This window comes from Amborella trichopoda, chromosome 11 (genome assembly GCF_054954075.1).
Source record: "Amborella trichopoda isolate Santa Cruz 75 chromosome 11, AtrichopodaSantaCruz75HAP2 v2.0, whole genome shotgun sequence".
Lineage (NCBI taxonomy): Eukaryota > Viridiplantae > Streptophyta > Magnoliopsida > Amborellales > Amborellaceae > Amborella > Amborella trichopoda.
In genome coordinates this window covers 28155147-28172400 of record NC_142346.1, presented here as the reverse complement: position 1 = coordinate 28172400, position 17254 = coordinate 28155147, and the positions used below count along the sequence as shown (strand labels likewise).

The following is a 17254-nucleotide window of genomic DNA, read 5'->3' as shown; positions in this document are numbered from 1 at the left end:
AGGCAATTTAAACACATATGTTAAGGAGGCATGATGGTTATCACTAATGTTATTTGTTTTCACATCTCAAGTTCGAATCCGCTCTTGGGCCATATAATAGTTATCCCTTCTTGAGCTAATTTTGTTCCCCTTTGGGCATATAATAAATTAAAGTGTTTTTTCCAAAATTTGTAGGCATTTTATTAATTTTTACATTGATAACCAAGTCTTTTATTTTATTTATTAATTTTTACATTATAAATCATGTAATGTACTATTTTTCTTAAGTTGTCAATAATACATTTTAAATTAGATAATATTATAAAATATTTTTAATTTGTTATTATTTATCTAATAAAATAATTATAAAATGTAAACTAATAATTATAATTTCAGTATATAATATTATAATTAGTTAGGTTGTAATAATTTTGGATTATAGTTAGTTAGGTTGTAATAATTTGGGTTTTTTTAGCGGATTAGGGTTTTTCGCCAAAACGAGATTTTAATGGCCATTCTTTCATTGATTTAGTCTATTCTTTATTATAGTCCATATATAATTATATATTTTATCCATGATAATGCTATGGTTTTTTTTTTATGTGATGCAAATTTAATACTTAAGTTTATACAGGGAAAAGAGCATCTCAATATTCACAAATTGGTGAAAAAACTGAAAGTTAATAATGTAGTACCCTCATTTCTTATTGGATTCCTCAAAAACAATATTTATAATGAATTTTAATAATTTTTTCGGATTTTTTTTAAGCTTTAATCCGACCGATTCAGCGGATTCGCCGATCCGAATCGGTTTTTTAGGTGCCCGATCCGGGTCACCGATCCGCTTTTGAAATCATTGGTACATACCAAATAGCTAAGAAAATAATATTATGCAGAATATGTTAATTTTATATAAGATGGTCTACTTAGATAAACTTAAATGTTATCCAAACAGGCGTTTGATATTGAATTTTGAATTGTAGGACATTGATGGCTTTTTTAGTTTCCTGTTTCATGAATACGTTATTAGAACTTCTATACATACATCAAGTGCACTATGTGAATCATATTAGCAGCCAAAATTTTCTTTATCCTTCTAAAATTGCAACCGTTCTTTAAAATTAATTTTGAATTGTGGGGCATACTAGTATGCCTTTATTAGTTTACTGATTCATGAATGCACTTTTAGAAACTGCAACACATACATTAAGTTCATTATGCAATTCAATTTTAACTGAATTCATCACCACCACCTCTTCATTGTGTTTTTGGATTCCTAAACTTGAGGTGCCCAGCCAGACATCCGAGAAACTGCCTTAGTTACCAAAAGGTGCTGTGCCTAAAAGGTTTTCAAACAGTGGAAAACATATTAAAGTAAAAGATCTTACATGATATTTGAACAGTGCATATGGTGCTTAATTATGCTTGAGTTCTACGTAAATAGCAACCACCATGCTTTCCACATGGAGCAAAACCTGAGCTGAGATCTTGGCTCTTCATTGGCGTGACATGGAGGAGGAGAGGCTCTCTTTGGTGACATCTTTTCAAAAATCTCAAGATTTCTTTTTAACCTCCTGTACTTGAAGAAGTGGTTCACAGAAAAGATGAAGCATAGCTTGGAAGCTATCTCTTTCAGAAGCTCAACTCCCTAGCTCCTTGAAATCTCAACTTTCTCTATTAGGTTGCTTGAGTGCTTGTAAAAGGCGGCCTCCTTCTCTTAAATACTTACGACTTCCAAATTATTAAAAAATGAAGCTTCCAAAATGATAGAAGCAGTTCTTTTGGTAGAAAAATTGTATAAAATGCCAGCTGAGATCAGTCAGTTAATTTATGATGCCATGCACTTGAGTACTTGTTCCCCATATAATAACTACTTAACGTCAACAAATAAACCAACATTAATGCTTTTACACAACTAACTGACAAGCGATTTAATGAGTTGTAAATATTTTGCCTTTTTTTTTTGCAAGGAGATCATGATTTTCGGAAAAGAAAAATGAATTTTGCCGGTTTACTTGTATAAAAGCTGTTATACCAAACTTGCCATTCTTATTTGTCTCAGATGCTATGTAGTCTGATGGGCATTTTTTCTTGTACTGGATTGGATTTGTTGTCTCAATCCTTTTGAAATAGTCATAGTTCCAAACTTGTGTAGTTATCGATGCTTCATTGGCATGACATGGAGGAGGAGAGGCTCTCTTTGGTGACATCTTTTAAAAAATCTCAAGATTTCTTTTTACCCTCCTCTAATTGAAGAACTGGTTCATAGAAAAGATGGAGCATAGCTTGGAAGCTATCTCTTTCAGAAGCTCAACTCCCTAGCACCTTGAAATCTCAACTTTCCCTATTAGGTTTCTTGAGTGCATGTACAAGGCGCCCTTCTTCTCTTAAATACTTACGACTTCCAAATTATTAAAAAATGAAGCTTCCAAAATGATAGAAGCAGTTCTTTTGGTAGAAAAATTGTTTAAAATGCCAGCTGAGATCAGTCAGTTAATTTATGATGTCGTGCACTTGAGTACTTGTTCCCCATATAATAACTACTTAACGTCAACAAATAAACCAACATTAATGCTTTTACACAACTAACTGACAAGCGATTTAATGAGTTGTAAATATTTTGCCTTTTTTTTTTTTGCAAGGAGATCATGATTTTCGAAAAGGAAAAATGAATTTTGCCGGTTTACTTGTATAAAAGCTTTTATACCAAACTTTTCGTTCTTATTTGTCTCAAATGCTATGTATTCTTATTTGTCTCAGATGCTATGTAGTCTGATGGCCATTTTTTCTTTTACTGGATTGGATTTGTTGTCTCAATGCTTTTGAAATAGTCATAGTTCCAAACTTGTGTAGTTATCGATGCTGCTTCTTACTTGACAGGCAAACAGGTTAAGAAAGAGTGATATGTTACGAAGGTGCCAAGTGGCTCTCCAAGAAGCTAATGCCAACAAAAACCGCTATGGAGATGTCTTACCATGTGTTATTTTATAATGCATCCTTTACTATTTTCTTCAGTTTATTCAGTTCCTTAAGTTCTAGATATTGTTTAGTATCTGATCTATTTTTCAAGTCTAAAATGTGGTAATTTAAACAGCTGAAGTTTGCTTGCTATCCTTTTCCAGTCGATGATTCAAGGGTTGTTCTCAATCAAAATCGGAATAACAAGTCTTCTGGAAGTGGTTATATCAATGCTAGTTTTGTTACGGTATCAATATTGTTCAGTTAGTGATGCACACATATTATTAAAATTGCTTTCAGTGTATCTTGCATGTAACCATTTACTCGTATGGTGTCTTTTGACTACTATAGAACTTTTTGTGTAGAATACTTCCTGTGAAAGACTGCCACAGTTTATAGCCACCCAGGGACCTCTACCAGAAACTTTTGAGGACTTTTGGGAGATGGTAATCCAATTCCATTGCCCTGTAATTGTAATGCTCACTCGGTTGATTGATAATTACAAGGTACTTCATTGTGTCAGATTCAAGGTAATTTCCATATAGTAAATTGAAATGCAATGAGAAGCTAGACTGCGTCTTTCAGAGATGATCATCTGATTGTTGCTTCATTTGATAATTATGGGAATGATAGTTCTGAATGTGTTTGCAAATGTCCAACGACCAGATCGTTGCATTCTAAATATGAGCTGTTTGGAGTGCTTCTGCCATTGGATTCCTTTCTTCTCCAGAGATTATATGCTATGTTTGTAGTTAATTATGTAATTTTAAGTTGGTGTATTTGCTGTTTCTTTTAAATTCAAACTTCTCTCTGGGCATCCTTTTCTGTATCACTTATTTGTGTGGGCATGTAATGGAAAGGGGTTTCCTTAATCATGCCTAAACCACAGTGTGTGCACAGTATATACTTTTTCTCTGTCACAAAGCAATGGATGTCAAATCCCATGCATTCTAGAAATTATTAGAAGGTTATTCAGCCTTTCTCTTTTGCGTTAGGGGAAGGGCAACTTTATTAGATTCTAACTGATACTTTTTTAGTCAACTGTGTGGTCTTCTGTCTGCTTTTTTGTGCACAGGAGTAGTAAACATACTAAAAAATACATAGTATATGCTATTGTATTTTTTTTTTCAAATACTTTCTATATATTCAACCTTCTTTTGTGATGATTGTTATTGGTGAATGGACTTCTCATCGTATAATAAGTTGTAAATCACATGTGGAATTTTATTGAAGTCTGTATTGACATGTATTTTGTCAATTAAAAGTTCATTTCTATGTTCTGTTAGTTAAACTTCCATCACCATTGTCTCTTGTAGTATGTGTTTCCTCACCATATTTTAGGTTCATTTATGTGTATTTTTTTAATATAGTTTATGAGAAATCTTATTGTCAGCCACATATTATATACAATGAAATATATTTATTTCTTTGCTTTCTTGTCTCGATCTTTACTCATTCTGTTGATTCATGTCATCTAGTCATCAAATCTTGTTTCAATACTATTTGCAAGAGGTCTCTTTTAAAATGTTCCTATTGATTTTATTGACCTTTTTGTCAATTGCTGCCGGTTTGCTGCAAGCATTAGTTCTGAATGTAAAGTTACTTTTCTGCATTTTGGAATCTATATCATTGAACACATTCATGTGAGAAACTTGTGGCCTTCCAGCTGACATATGTTACCTTGAACATATATGTGCTTCCTGTTTTCATGACTGCCCTTCTTTAATTTTGACCATTTATTTCCTATGGATGCATGCCAGCCACAAGAGCAAGCACTTTTCTCTTTTTCATACAATTTAGACCACATGTATAAACTTGATTTATCTCTTTGATATTTTGGTATTGAAACTCTGGAAATAGCGCCCAGTCATGAATTCCTACAATTTTCTCTCCCTCCTTGGGTTGCCAATTGTGCTCTTACAAATCAAATTGGTTTTCAGATGGTGAAGTGTGGTGATTATTTTCAAGCAGACAAAGGATCTAGAGAATTTGGAAAAGTTTGTGTTACTACTAAGTGCATGAAGACTAGTGATAACTCTTTAGTATTGCGCTGCATGGAAGTCAAGCACAAAGAGGTGAGATGTTATAAATATTAATTTAGTCATCAGGATATAAACTTGTGAAATGTGAAATGTGTGATAAGATGTTATTTTTGTGAATATGTCATAATGTTTAAATCTTGTCTTCCCCAAAAAAAAAATCCTGTTTATGTTTTTCTTTGCTTATTAGGGATTGTAATCATAGAAGAGCTGAGGTTTCCGGAAATCCAAATATGATTTGCTGAATTGCTCTTTAGAAATACTTGATAATGCTTGGATGGTAGTTAGAAACCATGGGAAAGCCCTCATTTATGGACTATAGACAGCTCTCGTCAAATGAAAATTATGATCAGGAAACACAACCTTAGCAGCCATGGACAATTTTTGAGGGATGGGCTGCTGAGGAGTTCTGCCCTCTCTTTTCTTCTCCTTCTCTCACTGTCCCTTTTCTGTACACAGACCATGTCACTCTGAGCACCCGAAATGTGGGTTGCCTTTCACTATAATTATACATCACGACTCTCGCAAGGTTTTTGTAATGAATTAGACATTTCTCAAAACATTAAGACAAGGGGTTTAGTTGTTGAAACTTCACGAGGCAAGAGAAGGTAATTTGTCAACTTTTCTTGGTGTCGGTTTAGTTGGATATCTTGTTAGGGAGTAATGGGTGCATGTTTAGAAGGATTACTGCTTGAAATGATTTTTGAGTATCAGTAATCACTTAGGGTGTCACGAGATCTGAGCTTTGGATTTTTAGTATTACTAACTTCTGAGAGATTGGAAGTTGCTGATTCTTCACCGATTTCCTCCTGTACACCATGTCCAGCATGGGCTGCCTCTGGATTATGGACTTTGGCACTTACTTCAATGGGTGCTCCCATCAGAGTCTTGGACAGAGGTCATGGTTGAGGTTCTGATGCCGGAGGCTGGATTCTGTTACTGTACTCAGCTCCCATTGGCTTTTGCAATTCTTCATTTTGTTGGCAAGAGCTCTATTGATGTGCCTTAAGCTTCAGATCCTTGAGTGCGAGGACTTGAATAATTCCTTCACTTGTTAAGAAAAGCTTAGAATCTCAGTAGTCATATATTCTCCCCCATAGTCAGAGCATTCTAAGTGTGTTTCATTTATTAAGGTTCTAAGAACATTTGGAACATCTGACTCAAATGAACAAATACTTATGTAGAGATATAGAGCAGTTGCCAATCAAAGTGACTTCGTATATCGAACTAGTCATGGATAGGACATGAGTTGGCCCTCATACATCAATGGAAGACATCAAAATATTGGTGAACGAACCTGTTTGGGTACCTTAGAACTTCAAGAAAACATCAGCATCAAGTTGAAAAGCTATACATGATTATCGTTAATCCATCCCCAGTATAGAACTGATATAGGCCTCTTTTGGGGGTGGGTATAGGAGGCAACAACTGCACTTCTGTTGGTGGCATACCTGATAAATTTCCTGAAGAAAGGGTCTATTCTCAGCCAGCCTGTTGAAAAGGGTCTATTCTGAACCAACCTGTTGAAACTAAATCATGGCTAATTGGGGAAGACATGCTTTTTTTTTAATCAGCAACTGTTAATTTTGTTATAAAATAAGTAAATTGAATAAAGAAAGGGAATGCTGTGGCCTTAATGAGATGACAAAGTGGCGTCTTGAATGCTGGAATTGTCAGGCTCTATTCAAAACACATCTTGTGCCACTCCACCATAGGTGAGTGCATCAGCATTCATTTTGGCCTCTCTAGAAAGATGATGAAATAATATGCCCTGTAAACCAAAATTACCAACTATATAGGAAAGCTGCAAAAGCTGAGTGATAAGAAACCACAAAGAACAAAACTAGCTCCACCTTTGATTCAAAAGTTGCAACGCATGAGTGAACCTTTCAGTAGTCAAACAATTAACCCCTAGAGGATAGAGTAGGTGAAGCAGAAAGCCCAAGAACAGGTCATACGTCCTAGCAACTTACGTTTCCTTCTGTTAAAAAAACTGTCAAAATAGGGAAGCTGTTCTGTAATGCTACCTTAAATGGTCGATGTCCAATATAAAAGGAATAAACAAAAACTAAGTGAAGAGATACCTTCATGAAAGGGAAAGAATTACGACCAGATCTTCATCATTTGCTGTCTCAATACGATGCTAGACAAATCAGCATGCATTCATTGGTGTTGCATGGAGAAGAGAATGAGAGAAACCCTTTTAAGATTAAGCATTCACCCAATTTATCATTGAAAGGCTCGTTCGTGAGATTCATAGACGAATTACTTGACTAAGATGCCCTTAGGGTTTAACTGGATGACATGTGAGTATAAATCTAGGACAAAACGTCTCTTGCTCTGTAAGCGTTTATAAACCTCAAGAATATCACCCTTATTTTTTCTCAAAATTGCCATCTAGTTTCCCGTTTCTTTCTTTTTTATTGAGAAAAGTTAACATTGTATTGCTGTAAGGAGATAGAGTACAAAGAGGAGGGGGGGAAGATGGGACAGAGTACCCACGAGACGGGTCTCTTGGTCAAAAAATTGGTCCAGCGGCCTTATACAAAAAATGACCTTGGACCTTCCTGATTACAGAATATGTACATGTGTATTACAAAAAATGGGGCTTATAAGAGTGCCCGGTTACAGGAAAAGTAGATGTGACTAATTACCGCCCTAGACTCCCTCTGTGGTCCAAAGCAAAAAAGGAGATGGACCAGTCGTGGTCTTCGGGACGGGCCCGTGCTCCGTCTTTAGCGAGAAGGTCTGCGAACTCGTTCAATGTCCACCAAGTATGCCACCATAAGACGTTCATATCCCTGCATATGAAATCAATTTCATCAAAAATCATGGAAAGGTACCAAGGAGTAGTTGTAGTGCCTGCAGCCTAGGAAATGACGTTTTTGGAGTCTCCTTCCACTACAAATATTGGGCCCCATGAGTTTAATTATCAATGGGTTTAATCTCCTTTCCTCATCCCTGTCATGGTGAAAACCCCCTCTTTTGTTGATTTCTTGTTCTATTCTTCCCCTTTTGTTGCTATATTCGTTCTGTCATGGATACTTTGCATATTGAAACTTCATATAGTTCTTTAAGTTGATTCTTTGTGTACGAAAGCCCTTAAATTTTCAGAGCTCCAAAATTGATATGGTTAAAGTTAATCTTATTTGCCTCAAATTTCAATTCATCGATCATCCTGTTGGTATATGAGTTACTTGGATGCCAAAACGATAAATGGCTAACAATGTTTACAGTGTACCCCATATGTGCAACAACCGTCAACTTGGTATTCAGAATTCGAAGAGATGCACACAATACCTAGAGGCTGACGGGTGCCACAAAAGAAATGCTCTTCGAGCTTCTCTACGCAGTTCACAATGCTCTGCTAAGACCAATGTTATCAGATTCACTTGGCTTCACTTCGGCTGAAGAGGCTAGAGTCTTCGTATATTCAGCCTAAACCGAAGTGAAGCGAAGTTGTGGTGCATTCGCTTGGGCTTACTTCAGGCTGTTTCGGTCTGATTCAGCCTCTTCGACCAAAGCTTTGGCATGCTTTAGGTGAGCATTAAATTGTGTTTTTTTTTTAATTATTTTTTTATTTTCAAATTTTTATTTTTGAAATTATTATTTTAATATATTTTACATATCAATATATACTTTATTTATATTAAATTTTAAAAGAAATTCTGAAGTCTTCCTTCAAATCAACCAAAGAACTAAATTGCTTCGTTTTTTTCAACCAAACCAAAGAAGGCTCCGAAATGAATCGGATAACACTGGCTATGACTACATGAGAAATCAAGTAGGTCGGGGATGTCTCTCCAATAGTTAGGAAAACATGATTTCTCCTCGCAAACAAATGGTCAAGGCAGTGTTAGCGAGTGCAGGATTTGGACTCGATGCACTATTGCACTTAGGAGTCCAATGCACTATCTCTTCTCCCACACCTAAATATGCGATTGTCGTGTTCCAGCTGGCCCAGGCCTCGTATATTCCACATAATAATCTTCATTGGTCACCAGGGGGATTAACAGTATGCTGAGAACGGAGCTTAGTTGCAGAACTAGCTGAAGAAGCTAAGGCTAATGCAGAAGAGAGAGAGGGAATTGGGGACGTACCAAAACTGTAATTGACTTCAAAAGAAAGAAGATTGGCCAGCTCTCTTTTTCCTTTCTTGCTGCGAGATTTGGATTCCCAATTGACGAAGTCTTCCAGTACGTCCCTTGGGCCATTAAATCTGAAGCCCATCACCTTAAGACCTTGTGAGGGTTGCCTTGGACTCGGTTCAAGCCGTCGAGAAATACAGAATCAACTGAGGCTGCAAAATACGAGAACTCCTTGCCAGGGATAGCTGATCCAGAAGAAGGAGATGAGAAGGATGAAACGGGAAGGGCATTGGGTGAAAAATTGCACCTTAGAGCTTGAGACGAGCTGCTTCTAGAAGAAAGGGAGAGGAAGGTTGGGGGTAAAGGTGGTGAAGCAACAAAATGGGGGGGACTGGCGAAAGGGAGTAGTGGGGAGAGAAATGGGCATGAGCAAAATGGAAGGGGGGAGGGAATGTGAGGAGAGGATGAGTTCTAGACAGCGGGATCTGCCAAAGGAGGGGAGGGAAGGGACAAGGAATGGGAAGTAGGGAAGTAGACGAGAATGAAGTTAGGGAAGTAGACGAGAGCCGGAGAAGAGCTACACGAACAGGAAGAGGGGGCCGCACCAAAGGTTTCGATTTGGGAGGAAAAGACTGTAGCCAAGTGTAGGTCAAGAAGCTCGCCACTTGGCAAAAGGCCGGTGGGAGAGAAAAGGAGGGGAGCAGGGACCAAAAGGGGATTAAGGGAAACGGGCGGGGCAGACAGAGGGTTTGAAGGTAACGGCGAGGGATTGGGTGAAGAGGTGGTCGGTCGAGGGATCGACATTTGTCCCAAGGGGAACGACAGGATGGAGGCAAGAAGGTGCGGAAAGAGTGGTGGGCAGGTAGGGCTGTCAGGTACTTAGGGGCTACGTGTCGACCCATTAGGAAAAGCAGCTGGCATGGCAGACTGCGAAGCCATCGATGTTGCTTCCTGGGAGATTGACGGATGGATGGTACTCCCAAGCCTCTGCACAACTGGACTGGGTAGACGGACCTGCAGGGCCACGAAAGAATGTTGAGGGAAAGTTTTTTGGCTGGGAACCTGGGGGACCCTTCAATGATGGGGGCGACGGGGTGGATGCTTTCTCTTCACTAAGGTCCATTCAGGCTCAAGGGAGGGGGGGGGTCCTGGTCACGGAAGGACATGCTCTAGACGCAAAGCGATAGAGATCATGAACATGGCGATGAGAAGGAGGCAATGCACAGGATCAAGAGATTGGGATTTGGAAGCAGAACCCATCAATTTCCAACCAAAGAGCTTGGGGGATCTGGGCAGGAATTAGAGCGTCCACCAGCAACTGAATGGAGCCGAGAGGGAGAGACCCAGCAGACTTCCAATCCACTGCAATGAACTTTCTGCAGGCTTCTCCAATGCGTTAGAAAGTATCTATGTTCCACACATGAAGAGGAAGGGAAGAGGCTAACAGCCAGATCTTTTGTGGGACCGCTGCTCCCATCATCTTGTTGCAGCTTGTGAGGGAAAGGGCAGCACCATGAAAAGACTCTTTGTGGCTCCTCAAGACTTCGAGCATCTTTTCCTCTATGGGGAAGGAGAAGAGGAAATCCCCTGAAGAGAGCTTCCTGCAAGAGAGAGCTGAGACATCCCAAGTCTCAGCTGCCCACCTCTGAACTCCTTTGGCATCGTTGTGTGCAGGCTGGAACCAACCAATAAGCAAGAACCTCAAAGCTTTCTCCAGGTGAGAGGCATGACTGCCTCCAACGGGGATGGAAAAAGGAGCAGAGAGGGGTGGGCAGGGATATGGAGGAGGCACCTGTGGCTGGGATTTATCAGGGGTAGGAGGCGAAAAGGATTGCGGAGCCTGCAAGATGTAAGCATAGGAGGCATTGAGTTGGGGTTGGAGTGGAAGCGGCGAATGGAGGGCGGGCAGCGAGAAACAGGTGGCTGGGAATGGGGAAGAGAAGAAGAGGAACTGAGAGGTTGGGGGCGAGAGGAAGGTTTTTGGGTGGGGATGAGCTTGGTGTAAGATTCATAGAGAGAAGGGAAAGATGAGGTAGAGTGTTTCCCTCGGGGGAAACTCGAATGAGGGGGGTGGGTTGAGGGTGAGGGGTGATGGGGGTGGCAGGGAGCTTGCAGCTGTGAGGGGTTATGGGGGCGATGAGGCATTGCAGAGCGGAAAACCATCTCCCTCATATCAATTCTCCTATTGGCCTTTTAGATTCCTTCTTTTTATAATTAAAGCACTGAGACAGAACCAGTTAACTAACTGATGTTAGTCACTGTGGAACATATGTTCGCACCATTCATCAAGCGGCATTCATATTACTTCAACTGATCATCAATTTCTGCAATTTGGCTACTATCTCCAAACCTTACTCGAGTCCTGGTAGGCTGATACACAAATTTGCAGGAGTGCCTATCTTTATTAGGACTCCACTTGTCCCAAATAGGAACAGAGCATAAATGACACAAGTAAACTGTTCTCCTAATCCATGTACTACATGAGTACAATCATGATTACGAAAATGTAGAGGAAAAGACATGCTGATCCTAGAAGCAAATGACGCATTGCCTTTGATCCACAAATGCCTGCCATAACCCCTATGCTTAAGGGTTGACAGTGATGCACTTGACGTCATTTTGTAGGCAAGGATAGTTCAGTTTCCTGGGGGGAATGTGATTGCTTAAGCGATATTTTTTACATTTAGGATTTTCTTTGTCGAGTAAAGCTGGCTATTAGTTCTCCAAATATCTTAGAAAGCATTTGGGCCTTTGAAAAATATTCCAGAGTTAATAGTCCTTTTTTGAATACACAGCTCATAACTCTATGTTGCATGGACACAAGAATGTGTGTCAGTGTGTGAAATGGGGATGGTGTATTTGATCCCTCATGCCATAAAAAAGAGAATTTGGCCGCATGGCTATGGTATGATGAGACAACCAACTTCAACTATGTTTTACTAATATTTCATTTTGTGATGAATAGCAACAAACAATCAATTATACCTGAAAGGGTGCGATTTGTATAAGGCGACAGGCGAGAACAGAGCTACCTGCTATTGGCTGCTTTGCCTATCTATTCTATTATGGCCGCTTGGAGACATCAGAGGAAGACCATCATCTATTCCAACGAGTGTCATTAGGCCTCGCTCCGTGCTTATGCACTTTGTGAGTGCTTTGGGAGAGAGCGCTTAGACAATTCTCTTTGAGTACAGGGAAGTCAGCTGGGAGGAATTCCTCTGGGCGTAAGGCTGAGGCCCTAAACACTCAAAGTAAGGCGTACCTTTAAATAGTGGCGGAAGCTGTTGTTTCAGTAGTAGAAATCTTTGGGATGGCTTGAAAATCTATTTTCATTTCTAGTTATAAAATTTAAAGCTTTAAAAATATTGTAGATCAAGCAGTTCTATTAACACTTGAAAATCTTGAAAATTGACCGTCCAAAAAATGCATCACAAGATGCACTAATTCTAAGATTTAAAATTCATTTTTCGAATGTTCCATACATCTCGAGGTCAAAATGATTAAATTTGAGAATTTTTGGGGGGCATTGAAACAACCTATTCTAGTCAATTTTTTATGTGTGCCTTAATTTAATTGTTTAGGGCCTCACCCTTATATAAACTTTTTCTTACCTGAAATGGCTGAATCCGTATATATTTTCCAAGTTCGATGGATATTCTTTTTTCAAACTTCAAAGGTGTCTACCCCAAACAGAAAATATCAGGTCTCTAAAATGATGTAATCAGTGGTTAATCATGAGGAAGAATCCAGAGGAATCTCTACTGTTATGTGTCATTACAGTCAGACACAGCACAGCACCCAAACAGAAGAATCCATGTAACATAGCTCATATCCCTTCTTCACTTTTTTGTGACCATGTTGCCTGGAGTGATTACTTGGGATTTGAAGGGGCGAATTGAATTTAATGCATTTATTTCATTGGGTTGTCGAATATGTTTATTTTGTTTATCCTGTTTCTGTATTATGGTGCAATGTATGCCATCCCTGTTGAAAGAAAATCTGTGCCCCTATTTGGAATCAGCTGAGTAACTATGATCATTATGCCAGTTACATTATGTCGATAAATTGAAATAGACTGTGTGGCCTCAAGTTAGCAAATAATCTCTCCTTCTCTCCCACCAAGTAGTGCTATCATTCTCTCCCAACCATTAGTGCCTGGAACCTTTTTCTCTGCTCCTCCCCCCCCCCCCCCCCCCCCCCCCCCCCCCGCTCCCAACCCAAATTAAAAAAAAAGGAAAAAAATATTATTGCCTCCTACCTTCACTCAAATTCGAAAGTGTCGAAGCCCATGAGCGGGAACCTTTTTCTCTGCTCCTCCCCGCCCCCAACCCAAATTAAAAAAAAAGGAAAAAATATTATTGCCTCCTACCTTCACTCAAATTCGAAAGTGTCGAAGCCCATGAGCATATCTCACGACAGGTACTGATGCTATTGATGTTTACTTGTGGTCATGGTTCTTTTCCATAGCAGTTGGATGAAATCTCGCACCAAGTTTTACACATTCAGTATGCAGAGTGGCCCGACCATGGGGTGCCAGAAGATACCACATCTGTTCGTGAAATTTTGAAGAGGCTTTATCACATAGCTCCACAATTGGGCCCCTTTATTGTTCACTGCAGGTTAAACCACATATTTTACTTTAAATTAGCCTCTAGATTATATAAAAGTGTATTCTCATCTGAGATTTCATATCTTGATAGTGCTGGAATTGGAAGAACTGGTGCCTTTTGTACAATATATCACACAATCCAGAGAATTCTTGTTGGGGATATGTCGGCTGTGGATCTTCATGTAACCATTAGCAACTTCCGAGATGAGCGTATTGGGATGGTTCAGACACGAGTAAGATTAGTTAACTTAATCAAGTGACCAAATTACTGCTTTATCTCGTTATTGGAAAAAGTTTAAGGTTGACGCCTTAAATTGTAGAATTAAGTTGCATCACAAAACTCCCTGTGAAAAGGATGTTTTGATGTTGAAAAATCATCTAATTGATCATCTTGACATCAATATACATGGATATGAAAAAAAAAAAAAAGAAGCTTTTAAGTCCCAAAAATAGTACATCTTGCAATACATTATCTGGACCGTCCATTTTCAAAATTGTCATGCTTTTATAGATCTGTTTGATTTGAACCATTTTTTTAATTTAAAATTTTATAATTAGAGATGAAAATAGATTTTCGGGCCACCCTAAGAATTTTTGACACCAAATTTGCATCTTACTTTTATTGTTTAAGTTTGCAACCTTATGCAAACCACACCCCTTATTATTTGTATTTTAAGGGGTCTACCTCAGCAACGAATCAATTTCATATTAATGAAATGATATTTTGATCAAGGATATGATTATGGATTTTGCTTCATTTTGTAGATGATACTATGTAATTGAGTAATGGTTTTGCAGGAACAATTCTTGTTCTGTTACTCTGTCATAATGGATGAGTTAGAAGACCTCATCTCAGGAAGTGGAGAACAGTGATTTGTAGCCCAACGATAATCAATGGTATCCTAGAGCGGGCGAAACTAATGCAAGTTCATCTGCATCCTGTTATCTATACTTGTTAGACATAAATTGACCACTTGTTATCTGCTGAGAGCAAAATTGACCACTTGTTATCTGTAGATTTGCATTTTCAGGGTGTATGTCCAGCCAAATGTATACCATTCTCCTGTCCACCTGAGACGCAGGTACATGAGAGAGAGAGAGGAGAGAGAGAGAGAGTGGGAGGTTTGTCGGAATGAGAAAACATACAGAGCTTCAATGGGGTGCATGCTCCCGCTGGAGCAAGCTTTGCACTTGGTCCCTCAAGAGAAAGCCCCACTTAATCCGCAATTTGAGAAATCATCTATATAATTTAAAAAAGGAGAAAAAGTTAATGATTTTGAGCTCCTAAATTTGCATAGGAGAATATATTATTCATGAAACGATTTATTCTTGATAGAAGAAGGGTAATTATTTATAGCTACCTGTGAAATCCAATAGATTGAAGTGTGTTACACATTTGGAGAAATTTATCATTAAGAAGTGATATCACATCCAATGATCAATAATGATTATAACCTTGTATAAAAAATAAATGGCCTAATCATTATACATTTCAATATAGTAAAGATTCAAAATGTGGTGGCAAGGTTATGTAGCCTAGTAGCCTAAGGCATGAGCCTAGCAAGTGCCATACTCCAGCCAAGCCCTGCCTGATTTATTGTTGGAGCTGAGGATCAGGCCCAAGTGTAGGCCCGAACATTTTTTTTTGTAAGCCCAAGAAGCAACCTTGCGCTTGGGAAAAACATGTAGCCTTAGGAGCCATGGAACCTCTAAGGGCCTATGATGGAAACAAGGAATTTGTCTAAGTTATTTGGAGAGTTATATCTAGGCTTCGTGTTCAAAAACTTGGACTTTAATTATGAAGTAAATATCAAAATTTTAAATTAGAAAAACGTTTCTAAGTAGACCCTATGAGAAAGGGTGTGGTTTGTATAGTGTTGAAAGATGTTTCAATACCAGTAATTGTTGTGGTGGCTTGAACATTTATTTTCATCTGTAATTATAAAATTTAAAGCTTCAAAAATAGTGTAGATTGAACAAATCTATAAACACTTGATGATATTGAAAATTGATGGACCTAAAATGCATTATAAGGTACATTATTTTCAAGCTTTGAAATTCATTTTTCTCATGTCTTGAGGTTGAGATACCAATTTGTTTTTCTAGTGAAATTTTTGAGGTGCGTCTTAATTTGATTATTTCAGTCCTCGCCCTTATATAAACTTTTTCCTATGAGAAATGACCATGGCAATAGGTTGTGTTTCCCTACTATATCCGGGCTCGGATACCTAGAGATGCTTGTCCGGAGGGAATGACTCTCCTGGAATAGGCATATCCATGAATTCGCTTATGCTGGAAGATGTTGTTTGGATAGCTTATGAAAATTCATATCCCTTTCGTGTAGCAACATTCCTTCTAGAGGGCGAGTTTTCTATGCTTCCCCTAGAGCATAGAAGTTTTATCCTTCTCTTTATCCAACCGTCCATTTTAAATGGAGGGTTAAGATTGTCCCAATCACAATGTCACGTCTCTACACTATTTTGTTTTTAATTTTTTTTATAAACTATTTCGAAACCAAATTTTGGATGTCCATTTCTCTATTAAACTCACACTAGCTAAAAATAAATATAAAAATAATAATCAATAAAATAAAATAACCAAAATACTTTTGAAAGTTTTAAAGGGTATTTTGATCATTATATTTTATCGAAAAATTATTGTTAATGCTTTTTATAGGTCCGTCCCATTGAGAACATGGCACCTACCAAATTTCATATTCATACAATTTGTATAAAAAAAACTGAAAATAAAATACTTTGAGACGTCAAATCTAAGATCAAATGGTGAGTGGTTCTCTTGATCAAAATTGGACGGCTGGATGGTAGGCGGAAGATAGAACTTCTATGCTGTAGGGGAAGCATAAAAACCTTTCCTCCTTCCGAATCCATTAATACCGGAGAGAGTGAGTTGCAGGTTGGTGCACTGGTTCATGGTTGAACCAACCGGTTAGACGATGTTGAAACAATCACATTTCCTTCATTTTTTTTTTTTGCTTTGTTTAAAAAAAAAATTAGTTCACTTTTTCCACCTTTTTTAGTGTCTTTTTTTGTGTTTTATTTTTATAAGGACATTTTGGCCTTTTGATTATTATACGTAGGATTTGGGGCTTTAACAACCGGGCTTCTTTATACGGAGAAGTTTTGGCAATTTTTTGTATTCGGTAATCCGCAAGTCTATTACACCATTTTCTTGTTTTGTTGTTTTTTTATATAAAATTTCAGATTTTTAGGGGTTTTATATAGACAGAAAGCAACTGACCGGGATCATTCAAGACCGGTATGAACACGATACCAAGGCAAACCCATGGAAATACCCCCTTCATCAAAACAGACACTATGTAACTTTATCACATTGAAAAAGACTATGCCGTGGACCTGACCATTTTCACTTTTAAGTGGATTGTCTTGGACAAGTTCGTGCCCTTGGTAATAATCGAACGACTCTGCTCATAGGAACAAAGAAAAGTAAATTTATTCTATACTCGATAAGTATCAATATGCAATGGGGAGATTGGTCCCGTTGGAAGCAAATCCATGTATATTTGTTGAATAGAGGACACTACAAATTGTAAGAGATGTGAA

General features: G+C 38.3%; 1 protein-coding gene across 9 annotated transcripts in view; it reads left to right on the top strand.

Annotated features, from left to right (window-relative positions):
* Positions 1-14741, top strand: part of LOC110006414 (protein-tyrosine-phosphatase PTP1-like) — a 32525-nt gene extending 17784 nt beyond the window's left edge. For 2 of the 9 annotated variants that reach the window (XM_088852270.1, XM_088852272.1), the window contains 7 exons: positions 2860-2956; positions 3102-3184; positions 3303-3443; positions 4878-5012; positions 13535-13683; positions 13765-13906; positions 14472-14741. In XM_088852270.1, the coding sequence (XP_088708396.1) occupies positions 2860-2956; positions 3102-3184; positions 3303-3443; positions 4878-5012; positions 13535-13683; positions 13765-13906; positions 14472-14546 (822 nt within the window). In that variant the 3' untranslated portion in view covers positions 14547-14741. Of the gene's footprint in view, positions 1-2859; positions 2957-3101; positions 3185-3302; positions 3468-4877; positions 5013-8212; positions 8517-13531; positions 13684-13764; positions 13907-14471 lie in introns of those variants that run through there. The other 7 variants (XM_088852266.1, XM_088852271.1, XM_088852269.1 and 4 more) reach the window with 6 other exon arrangements.
* The last annotated feature ends 2513 nt before the right edge of the window (positions 14742-17254 follow it).